This window comes from Mustelus asterias, unplaced genomic scaffold (genome assembly GCF_964213995.1).
Source record: "Mustelus asterias unplaced genomic scaffold, sMusAst1.hap1.1 HAP1_SCAFFOLD_1736, whole genome shotgun sequence".
Classification (NCBI taxonomy): Eukaryota; Metazoa; Chordata; class Chondrichthyes; order Carcharhiniformes; family Triakidae; genus Mustelus; species Mustelus asterias.
The window spans coordinates 37707-57610 of record NW_027591681.1 but is presented as its reverse complement, the minus strand read 5'-3'; the positions used below and the strand labels follow the sequence as shown (position 1 = coordinate 57610).

The 19904-nt window shown below is 49.1% G+C and overlaps 1 protein-coding gene across 1 annotated transcript in view; it reads left to right on the top strand.

The window, feature by feature from the left end:
• Positions 1-1249: 1249 nt before the first annotated feature.
• The window catches only part of LOC144488647 (serine/threonine-protein kinase D2-like), a gene marked incomplete at its 3' end in the record, with an annotated part of 56055 nt that continues 37400 nt past the window's right edge, over positions 1250-19904 (top strand). The window contains exons 1-2 of the mRNA XM_078206715.1: positions 1250-1384; positions 12564-12695. Coding sequence (XP_078062841.1) covers positions 1270-1384; positions 12564-12695 — 247 coding nt within the window. The remainder of the gene's footprint in view (positions 1385-12563; positions 12696-19904) is intronic.

Here is a 19904-nt window from a genome sequence, read left to right as displayed (position 1 = left end):
CATTGGCCGTGCTAAATTCTCCCTCCGTGTACCCGAACAGGCGCCGGAGTGTGGTAACTAGGGAATTTGCACAGTAACTTCATTGCAGTGTTAATGTAAGCCTTACTTATGACTAATTTATAAACTTTACTTGAAAAGTTCTGCAAAATCATCTTGAGCTAACCTAGGCGTGAGGCAGAAAAAGCGTTGGTCCGCCATGAGGGGCTCGTCTTCATCTTCCCTGCTCCCAGAGTCCATTTAAGTAACTTTATTTTATTCCTGGGAGACTTACTTATTCAATTGTCTGTTGGCAAGGGACAGATATTCGAGGTAATACCTCCCATTCCCGTCAGAAACCCACAGAGCTGCCTTGAGGCCCTTCGCTTGCTTAGTTCAACCTTCAGGTTTACAAATGGTTTATTAGTTTATTTTTTTATTACGGTCACAAGTCGGCTTACATTAACACTGCAGTGAAGTTATTGTAAAAATCCCCTAGTCGCCACACTCCGGCACCTGTTCGGGTGCACCTGAGGGAGAATTTAGCATGGCCAACGCACCCTAACCAGCACGTCTTTTGGACTGTGGGAGGAAACCAGAGCACCCGGAGGAAGCCCACGCAGACACGGGGAGAACTCCGCACAGACAGTGACCCAAGGCAGGAATCGAACCTGGGACCCTGGTGCTGTGGGACAGCAGTGCTAACCACTGTGCCACCGTGCCATGAGGTCACCCTCTCCTCATTGTGGATTAGCAATATTTTGTGTCAGCGCCTGAGCCAGAGACACGTCCTTGGCAGAGATAATAGCCTGTGTTGGTAGGCCTCAAACGGTGGGCTGGCTTTATGAGGGAGAGAAATATATTCCTATAAAAATTAACACATTTTTCAGGATTTTAAGTGATTGCGCAGCAATTTCACACAGTGATGGATGAGATTGTACTCTGTACAAACACCCCTGTATCATAGAACATAGAAAGCCACAGCACAAACAGGCCCTTCGGCCCACAAGTTGCGCCGATCACATCCCCACCTCTAGGCCTATCTATAGCCCTCAATCCCATTAAATCCCATGTACTCATCCAGAAGTCTCTTAAAAGACCCCAACGAGTTTGCCTCCACCACCACCGACGTCAGCCGATTCCACTCACCCACCACCCTCTGAGTGAAAAACTTACCCCTGACATCTCCTCTGTACCTACCCCCCAGCACCTTAAACCTGTGTCCTCTCGTATCGTGACTGGTCTGACCTGCTGTCCCTCTCTCCCCAGTTCCCAGAATGTGGCTTCTACGGAATGTACGACAAAATCCTCCTCTTCAGACACAACCCGACCTGCGACAACATCCTCCAGTTGGTGAAATCGGCTGGCGACATCCAGGAAGGGGACCTGATTGAAGTCGTTTTGTCAGGTAAGAGGCTGCCCCTACCACACTCAGATCTGGAGGCTCGAGTTGGCGGCACAATGTCACAGCGGGTTAGCACTGCTGGCCCCTCAGCGCCAGGGACCCGGGTTAGATTCCCACCTCGGGGTCGCTGTCTGTGTGGAATATGTATGTTCTCCCCGTGTCTGCGTGGGTTTCCTCCGGGTGTTCCAGTTTCCTCCCACACAGTCCGAAATGCATGCTGGTTAGGGGGATTGGCCATGCTGAATTGTCCCTTAGTGTCCAAAGATGTGTAGGTTAGGTGGATTGGCCATGCTAAATTGTCCCTTAGTGTCCAAAGATGTGTAGGTTAGGTGGATTGGCCATGCTAAATTGTCCCTTGGTGTCCAAAGATGTGCAGGTTAGGTGGATTGGCCGTGCTAAATTGCCCCTTAGTGTCCAAAGATGTGTAGGTTAGGTGGATTGACCATGCTAAATTGCCCCTTGGTGTCCAAAGATGTGCAGGTTAGGTGGATTGGCCGTGCTAAATTGCCCCTTAGTGTCCAAAGATGTGTAGGTTAGGTGGATTGACCATGCTAAATTGTCCCTTGGTGTCCAAAGATGTGCAGGTTAGGTGGATTGGCCATGCTAACTTGCCCCTTAACATCCAAAGATATGCAGATTAGGTGAATTGGCCATGGTAAATTGTCCCTTGGTGTCCAAAGATGTGCAGGTTAGGTGGATTGGCCATGCTAACTTGCCCCTTAACATCCAAAGATATGCAGATTAGGTGAATTGGCCATGGTAAACTCGCCTTCGTTTTCTCAAGATATGTAGGTCAGATGGATTAGCTATGGTAAATAAACGGGGTTACTGGAAAGTTTATTTATTAGTATCACAAGTAGGCTTACGTTAACATTGCGGTGAAGTTACTATGAAAATCCCTGAGCCACCGCACTCTGGCGCCTGTTTGGGTACACTGAGGGATAATTTAGCATGGCCACTGCACCTAACCAGCACGTCTTTCGGACTGTGGGAAGAAACCGGAGCACCCGGAGGAAACCCACGCAGACACAAGGAGAACGTGCAGATTCCGCACAGACAGTGACCCAAACCGGGAATTGAACCTGGGTCCCTGGCGCTGTGAGGCAGCAGTGCCAACCACTGTGCTAACCACTGTGCCAACCAAGCCAAAAGGGCGGGGCGGGTGGGTAGAGGGCCTGGGTAAGTTACTCTGCCAGAGAGTCGCTGCAGATTCGATGGGCTGAATGGCCTCTTCTTACTCAAAGGGATTCTGTGTGTCTCTGAGGTCTCCACCCCCCGTTTCTGACCCTGGCACAGCCTTGATTCTGATTGGGCAGACTGAGATTGAGCTAATTAAAGTTGCGTAGTTGAAAATGTTACAACAACAGCTCATAAATCAAACCTTGATCATTTATTGCAATCAACCCAGGAACCTAGGCTTGGACCTTGCACACATCAATTGCTGAACTAAAGGGCAATAGTCCCGTTAATTAAATTATTCCTCACTACTAAATGGATTATCTGGTAATTATTTTTATTTATGATTGTCCAATATAATTTGAACGAAAACAGAGCAAGATAAGTTCTGTCCAGTGTCTTGGTCGATATTTAGCCCTCAACCAAAATCATTGAAAGGGCTGATCTCATTGCTGTTTGTGGGATCTTGCTGTGCACACATTTGGCTGCATTACCACAGTGATTGCGCTTCTAAAACGCCGCCTCTATTGTTTATTGGCACCTGTGTTATCTTGTACAAAGGTTAGTGCTGCTGACTTTGCACAGATCAGGCCTCCGTATTACGAGAGGGTTGTTACTGTTTAGGGATCCCTACCCCAAGGGAGGGGAGGGGGGGCTGGGGAGGGGCGGGGAGAGAGACAGCAAAGTGGAGTTAATGCCACAATCTAATCAGCCAAATGGAATTGTTAAACTTACACTAATTTCACTTTAGTCACCTCTGTCTTTGTGCCTTCATAATTCCCCTTATTTGAGTTTAAAACAGTTTAAGTTTATTTATCAGTGTCACAAGTAGGCTTACATTAACACTGCAATGAAGTTACTGTGAAAATCCCCTAGTCGCCACGCACCTGCACCTGTTCAGGCGTAGGAGTGTGGCGACTAGGGGATTTTCACAGAGGGAGAATTTAGCATGGCCAGTGCACCCTAACCAGCACATCTTTTGGACCTTGGGAGGAAACCGGAGCACCCGGAGGAAACCCATGCAAACTCGGAGAGAAAGTGCAGACTCCGCACAGATAGTGACCTAAGCCGGGAATCGAACCTGGATCCCTGGCACTATGAGGTAGCAGTGCTAACCACTGTGTTGCCCCTAATTGCATTGGAGGATTATGGTAATATCACTGGACCAGCTATTTAGGTCTCAGGTTAATGCCCCTGGGGAGCATGGGTTCAAATCCCTCCCTGGCATCTGGTGGAATTTAAATTCAATGAATAAAATCTAGAATTGAAAGCTAGTCTTGGTAACAGTGACCGTGAAACTATCATCGATTGTCGTAAAAACCCGTCTGGTTCACTAATGTCCCCTTTAGGGAAGGAAATCTGCCGTCCTTACCCGGTCTGGCCTACATGTGACTCCAGAGCCACAGCAATGTGGTTGACTCTTAACTGCCCTCTGAAATGGCCGAGTGAGACACTCAGTTCAAGGGGCAACTAGGGATGGGTAACAAATGCTGGTCTTGCCAGCGATGCACATATCCTATGAGACCAAAAAAGGCTGGCCATTCGGCCCCTTGAGTCAAGTCCACCGTTCGATCCGACCATGGCTGATCGGAATGTGGCACCAACTCGCTCTCCTGCTTCTCCACAGTGCAACCCTCAACCTCCAGTAACCCTTGGTTCCCTTGTCACTCAAAAATCTTCCTAATTCGGCCTTGAGTCTGGGACCCGGGTTCCATTCCCGCTTGGGTCAGATTCTGTGCGGACTCTGCACATTCTCCCCGTGTCTGCCTGGGTTTCCTCCGGGTGCTCCGGTTTCCTCCCACAGTCCGAAGATGTGCAGGTTAGGTGGATTGGCCGTGCTAAATTCTCCCTCAGTGTCCCCGAACAGGCGCCGGAGTGTGGCAACTGGGGGATTTTCACAGTAACTTCCTTGCAGTGTGAATGTAAGCCTACTTGTGACACTTTAACTTTTAAATGCCCTTTCAACATCATTATAAAGAGGAGTAAGGATTTTGATTTGATTTATTGTTGTCACGTATTAGCATACAGTGAAAAATGTTTCTTGCGCGCTATACAGACAAAGTATACCGTTCATAGAGTACACAGGGGAGACAGAAAGGAGAGGGTGCAGAATGTAGTGTTACAGTCATAACTAAGGTGTAGAGAAAGATCAACTTAATAGTAGGTCCATTCAAAAGTCTGACAGCAGCAGGGAAGAAGCTGTTCTTGAGTCGGTTGGTACGTGACCTCAGACTTTTGTCTCTTTTTCCCGACGGAAGAAGGTGGAAGAGAGAATGTCCGGGGTGCGTGGAGTCCTCGATTATGCTGGCTGATTTTCTGAGGCAGCGGGAAGTGTAGACAGAGTCAATGGATGGGAGGCTGGTTTGCGTGGATGGACTGCGCTATGTTCACGACCCTTTGCAGTTTCTTGTGGTCTTGGTCAGAGCAGGAGCCATAAGGGGCCCCTGGAGAAAATGCAAAAAAAATTCACAAGGATGATGCCAGAACTTGAGAGGTTCCACCTGTCAGGAAAGATGGGACAGATTTCTCAGGAAGTATATTAGATAGACTAATTATATGGGGAATTGGGAGTCGATTTAGCTCACTGGCTGAATGGCTGGTTACTGACGCAGAGTGATGCCAGTAGCAGGGGTACTGTTCCCGTACTGGTTGAGGTTAGTCATGAAGGTCCCGCCTTCTCAACCTTGCCCTTTGCCTGAGGTGTGGCGACCCTCAGATGAAATCACCACCAGTCAGCTCCAGTGGGCGACACAGTGACACAGTGGTTAGCACTGCTGCCTCACAGCGCCTGAGACCTGGGTTCGATGCCCAGCTTGGGTCACTGTCTGTGTAGAGTCTGCACGTTCTCCCCGTGTCTGCGTGGGTTTCCTCCGGGTGCTCCGGTTTCCTCCCACAGTCCAAAAGACGTGCTGGTTCGGGTGCATTGGCCATGCTGAATTCTCCCTCGGTGTACCCGAACAGGCACCAGAGTGTGGCAACTAGGGATTTTCACAGTAACTTCATTGCAGTGTTAATATAAGCCTACTTGTGACACTAATAAATAAACTTAAATTCTTTTTCGCTCTCCCTTTTTCCCTCTCTCTCTTCCTTTTTCTCTCTCTCTCTCTCCCTTTCTCTCTCTCTCTCCCTTTCTCTCTCTCCCTTTTTTACTCTCCCTTTTTCTCTCTCTTTTTCTCTCTCGCTCCCTTTTGCTCTCTCTCTCTCGCTCCCTTTTGCTCTCTCTCTCTCTCGCTCCCTTTTGCTCTCTCACTCCCTTTTTCTCTCTCTCTCTCTCCCTTTTTCTCTCTCTCTCTCTCCCTTTTTCTCTCTCTCTCTCTCCCTTTCTCTCTCTCCCTTTTTTCTCTCTCTCCCTTTTTCTCTCTCTCTTTTTCTCTCTCGCTCCCTTTTGCTCTCTCTCTCTCGCTCCCTTTTGCTCTCTCTCTCTCTCGCTCCCTTTTGCTCTCTCACTCCCTTTTGCTCTCTCTCTCTCCCTTTTTCTCTCTCTCTCCCTTTTTCTCTCTCTCTCTCTCTCCCTTTTTCTCTCTCTCTCTCTCCCTTTCTCTCTCTCCCTTTTTTCTCTCTCTCCCTTTTTCTCTCTCTCTTTTTCTCTCTCGCTCCCTTTTGCTCTCTCTCTCTCGCTCCCTTTTGCTCTCTCTCTCTCTCTCTCGCTCCCTTTTGCTCTCTCACTCCCTTTTGCTCTCTCTCTCTCCCTTTTTCTCTCTCTCTCTCTTTTTCTCTCTCCCTTTTTTCTCTCTCTCTCTCTCTCTCTCCCTTTTTCTCTCTCTCGTGTTCTCTTTGTTTAAGGGGAGGGCAGCCTATGGTTATCTGGGCGACTTTACCTCAGGGAATTCAGGAGAAAATCAGAGTGGTTAGAATGTGGAACTCACCACCACAAGTCTTCAAAGCGAATAGTGCAAATGTGCTTAAGGGGAAGTTTGATAGAAACACGAGGGATAAGGAAAAAAGAGAATGTTCTGGAATGGAGTGTGGTCTTTAATCTCAAACACACTGTTTCCTCACTGCTCAGTCTGTTTAATGCTGTAAGCGCCCCAGGTTTTGGAACCTATTGTGAGTGGAGGGTAGGGTTGAGTGTTGGGGGAGGCGGGGAGGGGGTTATTTTTCATCTGCAAATTGCTGCTTTTCTTTTTCACTCTGCAGCAGGAAGTCTCGGCTTCCTCTGCCCCGCGGTTTTGCATGCTGCTTACTCTGCAAGTTGAGGTCTTTCTCGTAGAGCGAAGTTACAATCATTGAATCCCTACAGTGCAGATGGAGGGCATTTGGCCTATCGAGCCTGCGCCAAGTCTCAACATTGCCGCTTTACCCAGGCCCATTCCCCATCCCCCATAAGCCCACATATTTACCCCACTAGTCCCTCTAACCCGCTTATCTTGGGACACCTAAGGGGCAATTTAGCACGGCCAATCCACCAAACCTATCCTGGTTAGGACAATCTTCTGGTTGCCAACAGTATCACACTGGAAGAAACTGGAGCCAAGGAGTGACCATCTTCAGGTCCAGTGCCATTACAGATCCCACCTTCAGTTCCACCCTCCCCCTCCACCCCTCCCAGAATGTGCTGCCTGAACCATGAGACACAAGTGCTACTTTGGCTTTTGCTGAACCAGGATCAGAAAGGAGATCCTGCCCCAGACAGAAGGGATTTACTTGCGTTGGTAGCAGCTCCGAGAAGGTTCACCTGACTGATTCCTAGGATGAGGCGTTTTGTCTCATGAGGAAAGGATGAGTAAATTGAGCCTCTGCCCATTAGAATGAGGTGATTTTATGTCAACATTCATTTTCTGAGGGGACTTGACAGGATAGATGCTGAGTGGATGCTTCCTCTCACGGGGAATCTCGAACTAGGGGGACGCAGTTTAAAAATAAATGGTCTCCCATTTAACAGCGAGATCAGGAGATGGGACAGCACGGTGGCACAGTGGTTCGCGCTGCTGCCTCACAGCGCCAGGGACCTGGGTTTGATTCTGGCCTCGGGTGTCTGTCTGTGTGGAGTTTGCACGTTCTCCCCAGGTCTGTATGGGTTTCCTCCCACCCTCCAAAGATGTGCGGGTTAGGTGGATTGCCATGTTAAATTGCCCCTTAGTGCCCAAAGATGTGCGGGTTAGGTGGATTGCCATGTTAAATTGCCCCTTAGTGCCCAAAGATGTGCGGGTTAGATGGATTGGCCATGTTAAATTGCCCCTTAGTCCCCAAAGATGTGCAGGTTAGGTGGATTGGCCATGTTAAATTGCCCCTTAGTCCCCAAAGATGTGCAGGTTAGGTGGATTGGCCATGTTAAATTGCCCCTTAGTGCCCAAAGATGTGCGGGTTAGGTGGATTGGCCATGCTAAATTGTCCCTTAGTCCCCAAAGATGTGCAGGTTAGGTGGATTGGCCATGCTAAATTGCCCCTTAGTCCCCAAAGATGTGCAGGTTAGGTGGATTGGCCATGCTAAATTGCCCCTTAGTGTCCAAAGATGTGCAGGTTAGGTGGATTGGCCATGCTAAATTGCCCCTTAGTCCCCAAAGATGTGCAGGTTAGGTGGATTGGCCATGCTAAATTGCCCCTTAGTGTCCAAAGATGTACGGGTTAGGTGGATTGGTCATTGGAAAGGTGTGGTGTTTTGGAGTGAGTGGATGGGGGAGAGGGGCTACTCAAAGGGCATCCTCCTGCTCCTAATTCTGTGAAGCTAGATAGTGCCTCGACGTAGAATTTGTCTTTAACGCCAGACTGGATTTGATTCTTGCCTGCTTCAGTGGCCATCAACTATCTTCCACTCCCATTGGTCAGGGACTGATTCAGTGATTGCGTAACTGTGCACCATTATCCAGGAAATATAATTGTAATTAGTGTAATAAGAGACTTGCATTTATATAGCACCTTTCACAACCTTTGATTACAATCAATGAAGCACTTTCTCAAAGCATATTTAGCAAAGAAGTATATACTGGTATTGGAGGCAGTCCAGAGAAGGTTCACTAGGTCGATCCCGGGTATGGAGGGAGTTTCTTATGAGGAGAGATTGAGTAGGTTGGGGCCTGTACTCATTGGAGTGTAGAAGAGTGAGAGGCGACCTTATTGAGACATCGGATTCTCAGGGGTTGACAGGGTAGATGCTGAGAGGTTGTTTCCCCCTGTGGGAGAGTCTAGGGGAGAGGGGGGTCACCCAGTGAAGACCGAGATGAGGAGGAATTTCTTCTCTGGGGGGAGTGAATCTGTGGAATTCTTTACCACAGAGAGCTGTAGAGACTGGGTCACTGAGTATGTTCAAGGCTGAGATAGACAGATTTTTAATCAGTAAGGGAATCAAGGGGTTATGGGGGTAAGTGGAGTTGAGGATTATGACATCAAATTAGCCATGATCTGATTGATTGGCGGAGCAACACGATGGGCCGAATGATCTACTCCCGCTCCTACGTCTTATGGTCTTAGAGTTTCTGTTGTAGAGTAGGCAATGTGGCAGCCATTTTGCACACAGCCTGTTCCACTAAAAGCAATGTTATAAGTTACGTTTTGAAGCGATAGTTGATAGATAAATATTGGCCAGGACACGGGGGATTATAATAATATGAGGTATTTAATCTCTGCCTGAGCGGGCAGATGGGCCCCACAGTTTAACATCTCATCTGAGAAAGGGTTTCTCTGATGGGTGTGGCATTCCCTCAGTACTGCACTGGAGTCATAGAGGTTTACAGCATGGAAACAGGCCCTTTGGCCCAACTTGTCCATGCCGCCCTTTTTTCTTTAAAGCCCCTAAGCTAATCCCAATTGCCCGCATTTGGTCCATATCCCTCTATACCCATCGTACCCATGTAACTATCTAAATGCTTTTTAAAAGATAAAATTGTACCCACCTCTACTACTACCTCTGGCAGCTTGTTCCAGACACTCACCACCCTCTGTGTGAAAAAATTGCCCCTCTGGACACTTTTGTGTATCTCCCCTCTCACCTTAAACTTATGCCCTCTAGTTTAAAACTCCCCTACCTTTGGGAAAAGATATTGACTATCTAGCTGATCTATGCCCCTCATTATTTTATAGACCCCTATAAGGTCAGCCCTCAGCCTCCTACGCTCCAGAGAAAAAAGTCCCAGTCTATCCAGTCTCTCATAACTCAATCCATCAAGTCCCGGTAGCATCCTGGTAAATCCTTTTCCGCACTCTTTCTAGTTTAATAATATCCTTTCTATAATAGGGTAACCAGAATTGCACACGGTATTCCAAGTATGGCCTTACCAATGTCTTGTCCAACTTCAACAAGACATTCCAATTCCTGTATTCAATGTTCTGACCAATGAACCCAAGCATGCCGAATGCCTTCTTCACCACTCTGTCCACCTGTGACTCCACTTTCAAGGAGCTATGAACATGTACCCCGAGATCTCTTTGTTCTGTAACTCTCCCCAACGCCCGACCATTAATTGAGTAAGTCCTGCCCTGGTTCAATCTACCAAAATGCATCACCTCGCATTTGTCTAAATTAAACTCCATCTGCCATTCATCAGCCCACTGGCCCAATTGATCAAGAGTGTCCGCTTGGATGATGGTCGAGAGTCTCAGGAGTGGGACCTGAACCCAGAACCATCTGAGGTGAGCCCCGTGTTACTTGCTTCAGACACACAGGGGACATTGTTTAAATAAAGGTAAAGTTGCCACAGTCCCAGATGACCAGAGGCTGCTTTCCCCTTTGAGGGGGAGAGCTGACTGGTGGTGATCTAACCCGAGGGTCACCACACCTCAGGCGAGAGGCAAGGTTGAGAAGGCATCGATGCAACCCGAACCTCTGAGTGCCTGAACTGCAGTGGCACTCGAGTAGATGCACTGGGCTGTGTTTTATGCACAGCACGATCCCACAAAGACAGAGGAAATACCAGTTGATCCGTGTACAGAGGAGGAGAGTACTGTGAGGCTCTTTTGAAGTCTGTATCTAACCCCGTGCTGTACCTGTCCTGGGAGTGTTTGATGGGGACAGTGTAGAGGGAGCTTTACTCTGTATCTAACCCCGTGCTGTACCTGTCCTGGGAGTGTTTGATGGGGACAGTGTAGAGGGAGCTTTACTCTGTATCTAACCCCGTGCTGTACCTGCCCTGGGAGTGTTTGATGGGGACAGTGTAGAGGGAGCTTTACTCTGTATCTAACCCCGTGCTGTACCTGTCCTGGGAGTGTTTGATGGGGAGTGTAGAGGGAGCTTTACTCTGTATCTAACCCCGTGCTGTACCTGTCCTGGGAGTGTTTGATGGGGGACAGTGTAGAGGGAGCTTTACTCTGTATCTAACCCCGTGCTGTACCTGTCCTGGGAGTGTTTGATGGGGGACAGTGTAGAGGGAGCTTTACTCTGTATCTAACCCCGTGCTGTACCTGTTCTGGGAGTGTTTGATGGGGACAGTGTAGAGGGAGCTTTACTCTGTATCTAACCCCGTGCTGTACCTGCCCTGGGAGTGTTTGATGGGGACAGTGTAGAGGGAGCTTTACGCTGTATCTAACCCCGTGCTGTACCTGTCCTGGGAGTGTTTGATGGGGACAGTGTAGAGGGAGCTTTACTCTGTATCTAACCCCGTGCTGTACCTGTCCTGGGAGTGTTTGATGGGGACAGTGTAGAGGGAGCTTTACTCTGTATCTAACCCCGTGCTGTACCTGTCCTGGGAGTGTTTGATGGGGACAGTGTAGAGGGAGCTTTACTCTGTATCTAACCCCGTGCTGTACCTGCCCTGGGAGTGTTTGATGGGGACAGTGTAGAGGGAGCTTTACGCTGTATCTAACCCCGTGCTGTACCTGTCCTGGGAATACTTCACAATGGCACTTGTGTACTGGCAATGAAAGGTTGTTCTATTTCCCAGCAAAGTTTTAAGTTATAGTCGGTGTGCGGGATCTTTCTATCCATTGTCAGCAAAGTAATGACCCTGATTCCCAGATTTGCTTCTCTTTCGAACAGCGCAGTGAGGAACTCTGTTTGGGCAGGGGAAACACAGGGTGTGGGGTGGAATAAAAGACTCTTTCTTTCTGTCAGACTATCCTGTTGTGCTGTTGCCAGGAATGAGCTCATGTTCACTTTAATGTTGTGGGTTGGTTTTGGAAATCAGGATAAAATCTCTCCGACCTTGTCTCACCCAAATGATTAACAAATCACTTCTCTTTCTCTTGTGCTCCCTGCACAGATGCACTCTCGCTCGGTGCCAAATATTGAATAGTTTTCTGAATTAAGCAGACATTTCTGCCATTGTTTGGTTCAATGGTCTATAGGCAGAGCAAAGGGTAGCAGGATGTTCATGATGGAATAAATGAGCCTTATTCTGAGTGAAGAAGGTTTGAGGGACCTTTTGCACTCAGACAAATTGTACTCCGGGTCCAGAGAGATTGCATCTAACTTGGGAAACCCTGAAGAGCTACCTCAGCACTGCCCCTGTGACCTGGGATGCTGTACGGAGCTCCCTCTGCACTGCCCCTGTGATCTGGGATGTTGTACGGAGCTCCCTCAGCACTGCCCCTGTGACCTGGGAGGCTGTACGGAGCTGCCCCTGTGATCTGGGATACTGTACAGAGCTCCCTCTGCACTGCCCCTGTGATCTGGGATGTTGTACGGAGCTCCCTGTGATCTGGGATGCTGTACGGAGCTCCCTGTGATCTGGGATGCTGTACGGAGCTCCCTGTGCACTGCCCCTGTGATCTGGGATGTTGTACGGAGCTCCCTGTGATCTGGGATGCTGTACGGAGCTCCCTGTGCACTGCCCCTGTGATCTGGGATGCTGTACGGAGCTCCCTGTGCACTGCCCCTGTGATCTGGGATGTTGTACGGAGCTCCCTCAGCACTGCCCCTGTGATCTGGGATGCTGTACGGAGCTCCCTGTGCACTGCCCCTGTGATCTGGGATGTTGTACGGAGCTCCCTGTGATCTGGGATGCTGTACGGAGCTCCCTGTGATCTGGGATGTTGTACGGAGCTCCCTCTGCACTGCCCCTGTGATCTGCGATTTGCTATTTCCCTCCGTACTGCCTCAATGAATTAACATTAATTATCTTTGTTTTTTTATCAGGTGCAGCAACGTTTGAGGACTTCCAGATTCGCCCGCACACCTTGAATGTGCACTCATATCGTGCTCCAGCGTTCTGTGATCATTGTGGAGAGATGCTGTTTGGCTTAGTGAGACAGGGGCTGAAATGCGATGGTAAGATATATTTTACTCTTGGCTTTCTGTGGAAGGCGATACCTCTGCTGATTTCACCGGTGGTGAGCACTCCCCATTACCTCAACTCCTCTTCACCTGACTCTCAACTGGCAATTCAACCATGGGGTGTCAAATTCCCATCTGGCATCCACCACTTTTCAACAAGAGGCACCAGACCACGATCGGCAATAGGAAATCTGGAAGATTGTATCTGACCTGTACTTGAACGGGACGGAATAGAGCTCCCTCTACACTGTCCCCCATCAAACACTCCCAGGACAGGTACAGCACGGGGTTAGATACAGAGTAAAGCACCCTCTACACTGTCCCCATCAAACACACCCAGGACAGGTACAGCATGGGGTTAGATACAGAGTAAAGCTCCCTCTACACTGTCCCCATCAAACACTCCCAGGACAGGTACAGCATGGGGTTAGATACAGAGTAAAGCTCCCTCGACACTGTCCCCCATCAAACACTCCCAGGACAGGGACAGCACGGGGTTAGGTACAGAGTAAAGCTCCCTCTACACTGTCCCCATCAAACACTCCCAGGACAGGTACAGCACGGGGTTAGGTACAGAGTAAAGCTCCCTCGACACTGTCCCCCATCAAACACTCCCAGGACAGGGACAGCACGGGGTTAGGTACAGAGTAAAGCTCCCTCTACACTGTCCCCATCAAACACTCCCAGGACAGGTACAGCACGGGGTTAGATACAGAGTAAAGCTCCCTCTACACTGTCCCCCATCAAACACTCCCAGGACAGGTACAGCACGGGGTTAGATACAGAGTAAGTTTCCCTCTACACCGTTCCCAATTTCCTGAGAGATTGAAGCAGCAGTCCAGGTGATTCCTTTATGTTGTGGGGCCCTCCTTTGCAGCAAGTCACTGTTGTGGTGCCAAGCAGAGTGTTCGGATTCGTGAAGGGCAAGTCGTGCCTCACAAATTTGATAGAATTTTTTGAGGAGGTAACTAAGTGTGTTGATGAAGGTAGGGCAGTTGATGTCATATACATGGATTTTAGTAAGGCGTTTGATAAGGTCCCCCATGGTCGGCTTATGATGAAACTGAGGAGGTGTGGGATAGAGGGAAAGTTGGCCGATTGGCTAGGTAACTGGCTGTCTGATCGAAGACAGAGGGTGGTGGTGGATGGAAAATTTTCGGATTGGAGGCAGGTTGTTAGCGGAGTGCCGCAGGGATCAGTGCTTGGTCCTCTGCTCTTTGTGATTTTTATTAATGACTTAGAGGAGGGGGCTGAAGGGTGGAACAGTAAATTTGCTGATGACACCAAGATTGGTGGAGTAGTGGATGAGGTGGAGGGCTGTTGTAGGCTGCAAAGAGACATAGATAGGATGCAAAGCTGGGCTGAAAAATGGCAAATGGAGTTTAACCCTGATAAATGTGAGGTGATTCATTTTGGTAGGACTAATTTAAATGTGGATTACAGGGTCAAAGGTAGCGTTCTGAAGACTGTGGAGGAACAGAGAGATCTTGGGGTTCATATCCACAGATCTCTAAAGGTTGCCACTCAAGTAGATAGAGCTGTGAAGAAGGTCTATAGTGTGTTAGCTTTTATTAACAGGGGGTTGGAGTTTAAGAGCCGTGGGGTTATGCTGCAACTGTACAGGACCTTGGTGAGACCACATTTGGAATATTGTGTGCAGTTCTGGTCACCTCACTATAAGAAGGATGTGGAAGCGCTGGAAAGAGTGCAGAGGAGATTTACCAGGATGCTGCCTGGTTTGGAGGGTAGGTCTTATGAGGAAAGGTTGAGGGAGCTAGGGCTGTTCTCTCTGGAGCGGAGGAGGCTGAGGGGAGACTTAATAGAGGTTTATAAAATGATGAAGGGGATAGATAGAGTGAACGTTCAAAGACTATTTCCTTGGGTGGATGGAGCTATTACAAGGGGGCATAACTATAGGGTTCGTGGTGGGAGATACAGGAAGGATATCAGAGGTAGGTTCTTTACGCAGAGAGTGGTTGGGGTGTGGAATGGACTGCCTGCAGTGATAGTGGAGTCAGACACTTTAGGAACATTTAAGCGGTTATTGGATAGGCACATGGAGCACACTAGGGTGATAGGGAGTGGGATAGCTTGATCTTGGTTTCAGATAAAACTTGGCACAACATCGTGGGCCGAAGGGCCTGTTCTGTGCTCTACTGTTCTATGTTCCCCTGCCCCCCTCCAGCCTTGCCATATTTATAACAGAGAGATTTAATTGAACTTCTCTGCTCTGTAAATGGCTTGTTGAAACTTGCTCTATCTGACCATGGTCATATATTTGGTGGGGACATTTTGCGCATCCTGTTTGTACCTAGCCCAGAGTTGGTCAGCTGTTACCAGGGAACAGCTGAAGAGTGTAAGGTTGTTTTCTGTGTTTTCCCTTGTGGGGAAGTTCTTGAATCATGGTGATTTCCCTGTTACCTCACTGCAACCACCTTCCCACGCTTTACTCCACACCAGATACTTATCTAAGGAGGGATTTTTTTTTTAGAATCATAGAAACCCTACAGTGCAGGAGGAGGCCATTCGGCCCATCGAGTCTGCACCGCCCACAATCCCACCCAGGCCCTATCCCTGTAACCCCATGTATTTACCCTGTTAGGCCCCCTGCCACTATGGAGGATTTAGCATGGCCTATCAACCTAACCCGCGCATCTTTCGGACTGTGGGAGGAAACCCACGCAGACACGGGGAGAACGTGCAAACTCCGCACGGACAGTGACCCAAGCCAGGAATCGAACCCGGGTCCCTGGCGCTGTGAGGCGGCAGTGCTAACCACCGTGCCGCCCATATACTTGCGTTGGCGGCAGTTTGGAGTAGGTTCAATGGGCTGATTCCTGGGATGAAGGGGTTGTCTTATGAGGAAAAGTTGAGCCCATTCCCATTGGGGTTTAGAAGTATTAGGTGATCTTATTGAAACATATAAGATTCTCGGGGGGGGGGGGGGGGGGGGAGAGGGGGGGTCTTGACAGGGGGGGATGCTGGGGGGACATTTCCCCTTCGTGTGAGAACCTAGAACATGGGGGCACAATTTCAAAATAAAGGATCTCCCAATTAAGATGGAGAGAAATTTTTTCTAAGGGTCCAAGTAGAGTAAAGCACAGAAACAAACCCTTCAACCCACCAAACCTGCAGTGACCCCATAACGCCTTTCTAAACGAAAGACTGTTTGCCTCTACGTGGTCCGTATCCCTCAATGTTTGTTTGCTTTGTTCTGCCCTGTCACACTAAGTGCCCCATGAATCAAAATCCATTTCTCCAACACGAATTTTTTGAGCCATGTATTCAACTCTCTGATTTTATATCCACTGGCACCCACATGCTACAGCTGCAACACATCACCCAGAAACATAGAAGCTAGAAGCAGGGCACAAGTCAGGAGTGTGATGGAATACTCCCCACTTGTCTGGATGGGTGCAGCACCAACAACACTCAAGAAGCTTGACACCATCCAGGACAAAGCAGCCCCGCTTGATTGGCACCCCATCCACAAACATTCACTCCCTCCACCACCGACGCTCAGTAGCAGCAGTGTGTACCATCTACAAGATGCAGCAACTCACCAAAGATCCTTAGACAGCACCTTCCAAACCCACGACCACCTCCATCTAGAAGGACAAGGGCAGCAGATACATGGGAACACCACCATCTACAGGTTCTCCTCCAAGCCTTTCACTATTCTGACTTGGAAATATATCGGCCTTTCCTTTGCAGTCGTTGGGTCAAAATCCTGGAATTCCCTCCCGAACGGCATTGTGGGTCAACCCACAGAACATGGACTGCAGCGATTCAAGATGGCGGCTCACCACCACCTTCTCAAGGGGCAACTAGGGATGGGCAATAAATGCTGGCCAGCCAGTGACGCCCATGTCCCACGAATTAATGAAAAAAAAGGAGACCATTCGGCCCTTCGAGCCTGCTCTGCCATTCGTTTTGATCATGGCTGATCATTGAATTCAATATCCTGATTCTTTCCCCCCCCCCCACCCCCCGATTCTTCCCCCCCCCCATATCCCTTGATCCCTTTAGCCCCAAGAGCTACATCTAATTTCTTCTTGAAATCACACAACGTTTTGGCCTCAACTACTTTCTGTGGGAGTGAATTCCACACATTCACCACCCTCTGGGTGAAGAAATTTCTCCTCACCTCAGTCCTATGAGATCCCCTCTCATTCTTCTAATCTCCAGTGAATATAATCCTAACCGACTTAGTCTCTCCTCATATGACAGACCTGCCATCCCAGGAATCAGCCTGGTAAACCTTCGCTGCACTCCCTCGAGAGCAAGGACATCCTTTCTCAGATAAGGAGACCAAAACTGCACACAATACTCCAGGTGTGGCCTCACCAACGCCCTGTACAATTGCAGCAAAACATCCCTATCCCTATACTCAAATCCTCTCGCTCTGAAGGCCAACATACCATTTGCCGCCTTTACTGCCTGCTGTACCTGCGCGCTTACTTTCAGCGACTGATGCATAGGTGGCACAGTGATTAGCACTGCTGCCTCACAGCTCCAGGGATCCAGGTTCAGTTCCGGCTTTGGGTCATTGTCTGTGTGGAGTTTGCACATTCTCCCCGTGTCTGCGTGGGTTTCCTCCGGGTGCTCCGGTTTCCTCCTACAGTCCAAAGATGTGCTGGTTAGGTGGATTGGCCATGCTGAATTGGCCGTTGTGTCAGGCGGATTAGCAGGGTAAATACGTGGGGTTACAGGGAATAGGGCCTGGGGTGGGATTGTGGTCGGTGCAGTCTCGATGGGCTGAATCCCTTCTGCACTGTAGGGATTCTATGATTCCAAGGTCTCGTTGAGTATCCGCCTCTCTCAATTTACACCCATTCAGGTAATAATCCGTCTTCCTATTATTGCTACCAAAGTGGATAACCGGACATTTATCCACATTACACTGCATCAGCCATGCAGATGCCCACACACTGAGCCTGTCCAAATCACACTGAAGCATCTCTGCATCCTAAAAAATTAGATATAGCTCTAGGGGCTAAAGGGATATAGTGGGGAGGAGGGGGGGGGGCATCAGGATATTGAATTTGATTATCAGCCGTAGTCAAAGCGAATGGTGGAGCAGGTTCGAAGGGCTGAATGGCCTACTTCCATTTTCTGTGATAACCCCTCGTAATAAACACTCAACTGGAGACTTTAGTTTTGCCGTGTAGTCCGTGGGCCCCATCTGCTGGCTGACTGTGGTACTCGTGATGTGGAGATGCCGGCGTTGGACTGGGGTGAACACAGTAAGAAGTCTCACAACACCAGGTTAAAGTCCACTCCATCTGACGAAGGAGCAGCGCTCCGAAAGCTTATGGTATTTGCTACCAAATAAACCTGTTGGACTTTAACCTGGTGTTGTGAGACTTCTTACTGACTGTGGTACAACAGGATGATAAACTGAAAGGATTTATTGCCAGATCCCTTTGCCTTGTGCCTGGTCTTGTGAACGCTCGTTTCTGCAGGAACTTGCTTAGTTCACTTTGATTTGACCTTTGTGCGTGTGGTTTATTTTCTCGGCCTCACCTTGGTGCCAAACTCTGGGCTCCAATTACCCGTGGGGATTGGTGAAAGGTTTTGCCTGTCTTCCCTTCTCTGAACAAACTCCGAGGACTGAAGGCAACCAAATAGTGGATAATTATCTGGAAAGGGAAGGTTTCTAGGGTCTCGTGGTTCATGCAGAAGGCGGGCAGGGACCTGATGGGCTGAATGGCATCCTCCTTTAATGTAACTAGCCTTATATAGAATCATCCAGCACATCCGAGAATCTTCGGCCCATCGAGTCAGCACTTGCACATTAGAAACACCTGAACAAATATCTAATCCCATCTGCCAGAACTTGTCCCATAGCCCTGAATGTTATGATGCACCAAGTACTCATCCAGATACTTTTTAAAGGATGTGAGGCATCCCGCCTCCACCACCCTCCCAGGCAGCGCATTCCAGACCCTCACCACCCTCTGGGTTAAAAAAAAGTATTTCCTCACATCCCCCCCACCCTCTCAAACCTCCTTCCCCTCACCTTGAACCTATGTCCCCTCATGACTGACCCTTCAACCAAGGGGAACAGCTGCTCCCTATCCATCCTGTCCATGCCCCTCATAATCTTGAACACCTCAATCAGGTCGCCCCTCAGTCTTCTCTGCTCCAATGAAAACAACCCAAGCCTATCCAACCTCCCTTCATAACTTAAATGTTCCATCCCTGGCAGCATCCTGGTGAATCTCCTCCAGTCCAATCACATCCTTGCTATAATGGTGGCGACCAGAACTGCACACAGTACTCCAGCTGTGGCCTCACCAAATTTCCGTACAACTCCAACATGACTTCCCTGTTTTTGTAATCTATGCCTCGATTGATAAAGGCGAGGGTGCCATATGCCTTTTTCACCATCCTACTAACATGCCCTTCCGCTTTCAGAGATCTGTGGACAAACACGCCAAGGTTCCTTTGTTCCACAGAACTTCCTAGTGTCCTACCACTCATTGAATACTTCCTTGTCAAATTACTCCTTCCAAAGTGTATCACCTCACACTTTTCAGGGTTAAATTCCATCTGCCATTTATCTGCCCATTTGACCAATCTGTCTGTATCTTAAAGTAAAGTTTATTTAATAGTCACAAGTAAGGCTTACATTAACACTGCAATGAAGTTACTGTGAAATTCCCCTAGTCGCCACACTCCGGCGCCTGTTCGGGTACACTGAGGGAGAATTTAGCACGGCCAATGCACCCTAACCAGCACGTCTTTCAGACTGTGGGAGGAAACCGGAGCACCCGGAGGAAACCCACGCAGACACGGGGAGAATGTGTGGAGTTTGCACAGACAGTGACCCAAGCCAGGAATCGAACCCGGGTCCCTGGCGCTGTGAGGCAGCAGTGCTAACCACTATGCCACCCACAACATATACTTACAGGGGCCTCAGTGTGACATTGCCAAGCACTTCCATTTATGGAACGGTTGTGTCGCATCTCTGTGAGATTCCAAAGTCTCTCTCCGTCTTTTGTGTGGCCCCTGCTCGCGATGGCAGGTTCCTGAAGCTCGGGCTCTGCATCTGTTCCACAGCCGACTCCGCAAGCCCGCCGGGACTGGAGATCAGGGGATCCTCTCTGAATCAGAAGGCTGTCGGTTCTAATCCCACTCCAGAGGCTTGTGTGCACAATCTGGGCTGACCCTCTCCCACTCTCGGCACTGAGGGAGTGC